This window comes from Lampris incognitus, chromosome 9 (genome assembly GCF_029633865.1).
Source record: "Lampris incognitus isolate fLamInc1 chromosome 9, fLamInc1.hap2, whole genome shotgun sequence".
NCBI lineage: Eukaryota > Metazoa > Chordata > Actinopteri > Lampriformes > Lampridae > Lampris > Lampris incognitus.
This window is the reverse complement of record NC_079219.1, coordinates 19942967-19952732: the sequence shown is the minus strand read 5'-3', so window position 1 is coordinate 19952732 and position 9766 is coordinate 19942967. Positions and strand designations below refer to the sequence as shown.

General features: G+C 44.3%; 1 protein-coding gene across 1 annotated transcript; it reads right to left on the bottom strand.

Annotated features, from left to right (window-relative positions):
• Positions 1-7329: 7329 nt before the first annotated feature.
• LOC130118487 (general transcription factor II-I repeat domain-containing protein 2-like) lies at positions 7330-9121 on the bottom strand. The gene is given in 2 exon segments (XM_056286940.1): positions 7330-7653; positions 7655-9121. Coding segments are annotated over 2 exon segments (1791 nt in total).
• Between the last annotated feature and the right edge of the window lie 645 nt (positions 9122-9766).

The following is a 9766-nucleotide window of genomic DNA, read 5'->3' as shown; positions in this document are numbered from 1 at the left end:
TCCTAAACACTTCCATGCCTCCACAGGTATATCATCTGGACCAACTGCCTTTCCACTCTTCATCCTTTTTATAGCTGCCCTCACTTCTTCCTTGCTAATCCACCGCACTTCCTGATTCACTATCCCCACATCATCCAGCCTTCTCTCTCTCATTTTCTTCATTCATTAGCCCCACAAAATACTCCTTCCACCTTCTCAACGCACTCTCCTTGCTTGTCAGTACATTTCCATCTCTATCCTTGATCGCCCAAGCCTGTTGCACATCCTTCCCAGCTTGGTGCCTTTGTCTAGCCAATCGGTATAAGTCCTTTTCTCCTTCTTTAGTGTCTAACTTCTCATACAACTCACCATACGCCTTTTCCTTTGCCTCTGCCCCTCTCTCTTCACTTTATACTGCATCTCCTTGTACTCCTGTCTACTTTCTTCATCTCTCTGACTATCCCACTTCTTCTTTGCCAATCTCTCCCTCTGTATACTTGGCTTTACTTCCTCATTCCACCTCCAAGACTCCTTTCTTCCTTCCTCTGTCCAGATGACACACCAAGTGCCTTCCTAGCTGTCTCCCTCACTATTTCTGCAGTGCTTGCCCAGCCATCCGGCAACTCTTCACTACCACCCAGTGCCTGTATTAACTCCTCCCTGAACTCCACACAACAGTCTTCCTTCTTCAACTTCCACCATTTGATCCTTGGCTCTGCCGTCACTCGCTTCCTCTTCGTGGTCTCCAAAATCAATTACCATGGAGAAGGACTTAGAATAAGAGCCTCAAATGATTTGAATTTAGTTTCAAGTTGAAAAGTTAAATTGAAACTAGTCTGACATAAAGGTGACACCCCCACCTTGTCTATTTGCATGAGTTACATGGGCATAAGTGTAGTTAGGTGAGGAAGCTTTATTTTAGGGAGGGAAAACATTTGGTTTCAGCCATGTTTCACTTAACCCAATCATATCAAAACTATGTTCAAGAATCAGATCGTTTATTAGTAAGACTTTGGTAGACAGTGATCTGATACTTATAAAACCTAATTTAAGTATCTTGTTGCAGTGATAAGTAGTAGGGAGGGCTGTAGAGCTACCACTAGATGAAATATTAACTGGAATTAGACACCTTGTATTATTGGTTGACAATTTTGAAGACCTATGGTTTGGACAATATGTGGTCATACTTTTTGATAACATTAGATGTTTGGTTCTGTAGATTATTAGGTGCTTCATTGCACATTTTACCACCACTAGTGGTAGAAATGATTATTGGATTATTGTGATTCACACATTTAGGGAAGGTGAGCTTGTGAGCAATATAGCAGGGAAGGGAGACGGTCTCAATGTTATAAACTAAATTGTCATTCTGATAATCTATACTGTGAGAAATTCCCTGACTAGACATTAACTAAACTAGTTGACTCCACATCCACAAGAGGTTTAAGCCTTGCAGGCTCTCTAATCACCTGTGACCTGCTGAATAAGTCCCTAGTGTTAAACTAAATGTAGACAGCTATCTATACTACTAGACAAAAGAGTGGCGCCATCCTCAGTATATTGAATGCCGTCTGCTTTCAGCAGGTAAGAGCAGCCCCAGAAAGAAAGCCTGTTATCAACAAGTGTGAATCCTTGTTCATTACAGTAACGAGGCAGCCACCAGTTCATTGGGGTAAGCGTAAAGTACATCTCATCATTATCATTATTACCCCTCATGAGTAAAGGACCAGAGACAATCGATGCCGACACATCTTTCTGGCCAACTCAAGCGTCCCGACTAGGCTAGCTTTTGTGATCTCAGATTGCTTCCGTCTAGCATTATGGGTGCCGAAATGAATGTCAATGTTGTTGTGAACAAAGGCTGGCGAAGCTAATCTAATATTGTGGGTAATGGAGTCTCTTATCACTAGCGTTCATTGCTTTTCCCTGTCAACAGGAGCGTGAGAGGCACACTGGCTGGTAGGACTACCAACAGGGCTGGTGAGGGACAAAAACTGGTTTACAGTCAGGAGAGGTGCCTGCAAACCAGGCTGGCTTGCTCTTGCGATTCTTCCCACGCTGGCAAACAGGGACAAACTCTGTCACATCTGCCGACGAGGCTGAGCTAGTGCTAACAATAGCAGGCCTGCTGTTAGGCCCCGGGGCTAAGAGTATCTGGAGTGCCCATCATGTCTAACGTAATTCTAGCCAAAAGAAGCTGCTCTAACTCACGGACACATCTCTAGAAGAGACAACCTATCTGTAACAGTGTAACAGTCACCACATACCATCGTTTATAACGAGGCTGCGTTGACTGCAAATGCACAAAGCTAACTGATAAGCCAGACTACGCTTGAAGCTAGTAAACAATAGGAATGAAAGGCTACCCACTAACACAAGAATCGTTTGAGAAAGAAAACTAGCGAATCTAGTGATAAGAGAACTATAACATAATCAGTAGGACAAATGAAGACGTTGGAGCAGAACATACAAGAGAAGAGAGAGAGTAAGAGAATAAAATCATGACCTTCTCAAGCTATCGCAGATGGAAACTCACCAGGAATAACCCTGCTTTTGATATGGGTACCGGGTTCACAACAAGACATGGGACTACCTGACGATCTTTCCAGTTTATCGTCACTGTTGATCACAGGAAGAAGTTGTAATCTCATCTCCACAATAAAACAAACTCTCACCTTCAGATGGTGAGACAGGGCACAATGACTTGGGTGGGGCTGTTTGCTATTTATCTAAATCCTCTAACACGCTCCCCCTTCTCTCTCTTTGTCACTGATCTGTCTCACACACACACACAGATCTCTCTTCACTGAGCCAAATGCTAATAATTTATCTACAGTCATAACCTGCATCTCTCCCTCCCTCTCAGTCATAACCTGCATTCCTCTGTCCCCCCCTCTCCCTCTCTCCCTTCCAGTCATAACCTGCATCCCTCCCTCCCCTCTCCCTCCGTCATAACCTGCATCCTTTCCTCCCCCCTGTATCCCTCTCTCCCTCCCAGTCTTAACCTGCATTCATCCCCCCTCTCCCTCTCTCCCTCTGTCATAACCTACATCCCTCCTTCCCCCTCTCTCTCCCTCTCCCTCTCAGTCATAACCTGCATCCCTCCATCCCCCTCTCGCTCCCTCCCAGTCATAACCTGCATCCCTCCCTCCCAGTCATAACCTGCATCCCTTCCTCCCCCTCTCTCTCCCTCTTTACCTTCCAGTCATGGCCTGCATCCCTTCCTCCCTCTCTCCCTCCCAGTCATAACCTGCATTCATCCCCCTCCCTCTCTCCCTCCCAGTCATAACCTGCATCCCCCCTTTCTCCCTCTCAGTCATCATGTGCATCCCTCCCTCCCCCTCTCCCTCGTTGTCCCCCTCTGTCCCTCCCAGTCATACCCTTCATCCCTCCCCCCTCCCTCTGTCATACCCTGCATCCCTCTCTCCTTCCCAGTCATGACCTGCATCCCTCTCCCTCCCAGTCATAACCTGCATCCCTCTCTCCCCCTCTTGTCTTTCTCCCTCCCAGTCATAAACTGCATCCCTCCCTCTCTCTCTCGCCCCCTCCCAGTCATAACTGCATCCCTCTCTCGCTCTCTCTCACTCTCTCTCTTCCTCCCTCCCCCCCTCTCTCTCTCGCTGTCCCTCCCAGTCCTAACCTGCGTCCCTTCCTCTCCCTCCCAGTCATAACATGCATCCCTCTCTCTCTCTCCCTCCCAGTCATAACCTGCATCCCTCCCCCCTCTCCTCTCTTTCTCTCTCTCTCGCTCTGTCTCTCTCTCACTCTCTCTCGCTCTCTCTCTCTCCATATATATATATATATATATATATATATATATATGTATATATATACTGGCGGCCTGTCCAGGGTGTCTCCTCGCCTACCGCCCAATGACTGCTGGGATAGGCTCCAGCATCCCCGCGATGCTGAGAGCAGGATAAGCGGTTTGGATAATGGATGGATGGATGGGATGGGATATATACAGTGGTGCTTGAAAGTTTGTGAACCCTTGAGAATGTTCTATATTTCTGCATAAATATGACCTAAAACATCATCTGATTTCCACAAAAGTCCTAAAAGTAAATAAAGAGAACCCCATTAAACAAACGAGACTAAAATATTATTCTTGGTCATTTATTTATTGAGGAAAATGATTCAATATTACATATCTGTGAGTGGCAAAAGTATGTGAACCGCGAGGATCAGCAGTTAATTTGAAGGTGAAATTAGAGTCAGGTGTTTTCAATTAATGGGATGACAATCAGGTGTGAATGGGTGCCCTGTTTTATTTAAAGAACAGGGATCTATCAAAGTCTGATCTTTACAACCCATGTTTGTGGAAGTGTATCATGGCAAGAACAAAGGAAATTTCCGAGGACCTCAGAAAAAGCATTGTTGATGCTCATCAGGCTAGAAAAGGTTACAAAACCATCTCTAAAGAGTTTGGACTCCACCAATCCGCATTCAGACAGATTGTGTACAAATGGAGGAAATTCAAGATCATTGTTACCCTCCCCAGGAGTGGTCGTACATCAAATATCACTCCAAGAGCAAGGCGTGTAATGGTCGGCCAGGTCACAAAGGAACCCAGGGTAACTTCTAAGCAACTAAAGGCCTCTCTCACATTGGCTAATATTAATGTTCATGAATCCACCATCAGGAGAACACTGAACAACAATGGTGTGCATGTCAGGGTTGCAAGGAGAAAGCCACTGCTCTCCAAAAAGAACAATGCTGCCTGTCTGCAGTTTGCTAAAGATCACATGGACAAGCCAGAAGTCTGTTGGAAAAAAAATTTGTGGATGGATGAGACCAAAATAGAACTTTTTGGTTTAAATGAGAAGCGTTATGTTTGGAGAAAGGAAAACACTGAATTCCAGCATAAGAACCATATCCCATCTGTGAAACATGGTAGTGGTTTGGGCCTGTTTTGTTGCATCTGGGCCAGGACGGCTTGCCATCATTGATGGAACAATGAATTCTGAATTATACCAGCAAATTCTTAAGGAAAATGTCAGGACATCTGTCCATGAACTAAATCTCAACAGAACGTGGGTCATGCAGCAAGATAACGACCCTATGCACACAAGTCATTCCACCAAAGAATGGTTAAAGAAGAATAAAGTTAATGTTTTGGAATGGCGAAGTCAAAGTCCTGACCTTAATCCAATCGAAATATTGCGCAAGGACCTGAAGCGAGCAGTTCATGTGAGGAAACCCACCAACATCCCAGAGTTGAAGCTGTTCTGTACAGAGGAATGAGCTAAAGTTCCTCCAAGCCGATGTGCAGGACTGATCAGCAGTTACCAAAAACATTTAGTTGCAGTTATTGCTGCACAGGGGGGAGGTAACACCAGATACTGAAAGCAAAGGTTCACATACTTTTGCCACTCACAGATATGTAATATTGAATCATTGTCCTCAATAAATAAATAAATGACCAAGTATAACATTTTTGTCTCATTTCTTTAATCGGGTTCTCTTTATCTACTTTTAGGACTGATGATGTTTTATGTCATATTTATGCAGAAATATAGAAAATTCTAAAGGGTTCACAAACTTTCAAGCACCACTGTATATATATATATATATATATACGTGTGTGTGTGTGTGTGTGTGTGTGTGTGTGTGTGTGTGTGTGTGCGGGGGGCCCTGTGATGGCCTGGCGGCCTGCCCCGCAACCTTAAGAGCAGGATAAGCAGTTTGGATAATGGATGGATGGCTATATATATATATATATAGTCCAGTGAGTCAAACTCTTTATGAGACAGTACAAGCCTGTTTCATGCCATATGCAATCATCAGCTGTCAATAAAGCTACTCAGGAAAGAACATACCATTTACTGCCTCGTCATGCACATCACGTGCACAATATCCAATGGGGAAGGGAGAGGTGCGACATTCAAGAATTCAAAAACACATGATCGCTAACAGTCCAATGGGGGTGTGGGGTAATTTGTCTATTGGCATTATTTATTTATAATTACAAAATAGGTGCTTATAACTATGTCTGCAACTGTTGGCCAACATAGATGACAAGAAGAACTGCAAATTTATATGTTTTGATATCTGCGAGTTCTACCCCTCCATAAGCAAAGAGTTGCTATCCAAAGCCATTGATTTTGCCACAAAACACACAGTGATAGCCGAGCAAGACAGAGATATTATATACTAGGTGAAGGAATCACTTTTGTACCACAATGGAAACCCATGGCAGAAAAAAGGTAATAGCAAATTTGATGTAACCATGGGCAGCTTCGACGGGGCAGAAACTTGTGAACTAATGGGAATATATTTGTTGTCTCAACTACAAGACCTAGACATCAATGTCACTCCATAGGGATGATGGGCTAGCAATTTGTAGCAAAACACCAAGAGAGGTTGCGCAAATTAAGAAAACAATATGCAAAATATTCTCAAGAAATGGGCTAAAAATCACAATTGAAGCAAACAAAAAACAAATTGATTTTATGGACATCTCAATGGACCTTAGGAACGACACATACAAGCCGTACATTAAGCCCATCAACATGCTGCAGTATGTCCATAGAGAAAGCAACCACCCACCCTCCATCTTGAAGAACATCCCAGAAAGCATTAATACAGGGGTGTCAAATCCAAACTTACTGAGGGCCATTCTGAGGGTTGTGAATAAAATCGGGGGCCATGACATTCCTTACAGTGATTCTTGTTATGGTTACAACCTATGTGCTATTTATATAGCACAGACAGTTTTTTAGGATTATTGTATATTTGATTGGTCTCTTTGTACAGTAAACTTCAATACTCTGTATGCTTCTCATTTTCCTGTCGGTGTGACATTCAAATTTCCCCAACCTGGGGATTAATAAAAGGCAATTCAATTCAATTCAGAGATGACTCAGAGGTAATGTCAATGCAGCCAAACTGGCGTGTTTATTCACACAATCAAACCAAACACATGACTGGCGAGAACCTGCCAGGAGAGGGCACGTGGATGACAGGACCATAACAATTATGTTTATGAGTAGGCTAGTAGGTGGATTAAATAAGATAAAAGTACAGTTTGTTCCCCCTTCATATTTGTGGGTAATTCTTTATATCAGCAAAATAAGATGGAAGTGCTGTCAATATAGCGGCAAGTGCAAAAACAATGTTGTATTTAAAGATAATAAAAAATAAAAGAAGAAGAAGACAAGTGCACAATTAAACAAACTACATTAGCAGTCTAGCCTACAATAGGTTCAGTTTTTAACAAAATAGTTTCACAATTAAACAAAACCATTTGGCCTACTACTGTGTCTTTCAACACAACAAATTATGTTTTCTGCGATAACGCAAAATAGTCAGTGCAACAAGGCCTATCTGAAATGCATTGTAGTTCAACTCTTACCAGACACTCTGCACCTTAGAGATGATCTCGTCTATTGTAGGCTTAATGTCCTTGGCTGTGGCCAGTTTCAATACCGAGACCAAATGCTGGTTAGTGAGTCGGGATCTGTGGGATGTCTTGTTCAGGTTCATTATGGAGAATATCTGTTCGCACGAGTAAGTGCTTCCGAATATGGACATGATGCATGCAGCATGAAGACAGAGCTCTGGCATTGATTCGGGGACGAGAGGTGCAAACTCAGCAGCCCCGACTGACTGGTACTGGAACTTCAGAGCGCTGCTACATTGCAGTTCAATGAGTTCCAATTGCAGGTGCTCAGGGGGCAGTGTCGACATCAGTTGCAAAAGGATTTGCGAACAGGTCAAGGTTGAATTTCTGTGATTCAAAATCAGCGAACCTCCTGCTGAATTCCGCTTTGAGTGTGTTCAGTTTGTCAGCATACACTTGGGTCGGGAGTGGAATGGTGACTGTGGCGCTCATTGATTGACAGGTAGGAAAGTGGGTCAAGTTACCTTTGCGCATCTGGCCCTCCCACAGACACAGTTTCAATTCAAATGCATTCACAGAGTCCTGCATCTCGGTGATCAGCTGCTTTCTTCCCTGGAGTTTCAGATTCAGTGAACTGAGGTGCTCCGTGATGTCAAACATAAACGCCAAGTCGCTCAGCCACTTTTCATCCTCAAGCTCGGGGACGGCCTTCTGTTTGCTTTCCATGAAACAAGCGATCTCAGCGCGGGTGTCGTAAAACCTCCTCAGCACTTTCCCCCGACTCAACCAGCGCACCTCCTTGTGATAGGGCACATCCTCATGCACAGAGTTTTCCTCCTCTAAAAGAGCCCTAAACTGCCGATGATTCAAGCCCTGTGCACAAATAAATTTCACAGTTTTAGTCACAACAGTCATGACATGTTCCATGCCCAACACCTTACCGCAGAGGGCTTCCTGGTGGATGATGCAGTGGTAGGCTACCAAGTTTTCTCCTGTGTGCCCCATCGCCTTTCGAGTCAAACAGACCAAACCACGAACTTCCCCGCACATAGCCGGTGCACCATCCGTTGTCAGTCCAACAAGTTTATTCCAGGGCAGTTCCATTTTGTTCACGCTCTGCTCCACTTGGGTGAAAATGTCCTGTCCAGTTGTTGTCCCGTGAATCGGTTTCACGTCTAAAAGTTCCTCAGTGATTGACAACTGAGTGTCAACCCCTCGGATTAATATGGACAGCTGGGCTGTGTCCGTCCTGTCTGTACTCTCATCTACCGCTAGTGAGTATGAAACAAAGTCCTTGGCTTTTGCTTTTAGCTGGCTCTCTACATCGGAGGCCAGTTCATCAACACGACTAGCCACAGTATTTCGGGACAGGCTGATGTTTGAAAATGCCTGCTTCTTGTCAGGGCCCACAACGTTGCACACTTTTTCAAGGCAGTCTTTAATAAACTCTCCCTCGCTAAATGGCTTGCTAGCCTTTGCGATTTCCTCTGCAATGATAAAACTTGCCTTGGTAGCACCCTCACTTTCACTACTGATGCGAGTGAACATGCTTTGCTGATGTTGAAGGTTGCGTTTCAAGTCTTTGGCTTTCTGCAGCCGTTGCTCCATGTCCATGTTAGCATATTGCTCGCCGTGCTTCGTTTCGAAGGGTCTGCGGATGTTGTACTCTTTGAGCACTGCCAGCGACTCTTGACATACGAGACACACTGGCTTTTGTTTTAATTCACAAAACAGGTATTCAGCTTCCCACCTCTCTTGAAACTGTCGATACTCTTTGTCTACTTTTCATTTTTTCGCCATCGTTTGTTTATGCTAGCTAGCGTTCGATCTCCTTTGCAAAGTGTACGTTCAGGTAACGTTACTCGGGTGATGTAGGCGATGCTACTGCAGGAACATGCTACTCAGCGTTTCCGGAACATGCTGCTCAGCGTTTCCGTTACTATGGGGAAAAAGTGAAGTGCGGCAACGCCCTCTTGTGTTTCAGCGTTGCATTGTCACAAACAAGCTCTCGGGCCACATTCAGTTGATGAACAGGATTGACAGGAGGGCCGGATTAAATATTGCGGAGGGCCGTGTTTGGCCCGCGGGCCTTGTTATTGACACATGTGCATTAATAGAGGATTCTCAAAATTATCATCTAATGAATCCATCTTCGATGAAGCTACACCCCCATACCAAGATGCATTACAAAAGAGCGGCTACAATTTTAAGCTCAAATACAACTCACCATTAAATACTGACTGCCAGCAAATCAACAAACGCAGCAGAAAACGAAACATCACCTGTTACAACCCACCCTGCAGTGATACCATGGCCACAAACATCGGCAAACAGTTGTTTTTTTTAAACTTTTGGATAAGTGCTTTACCCCGGATCATCAACTGAGGAAGATGTTCAATACGAACACCATCAAAGTTATTTAGAGCTGCATGCCTAACATTCAAC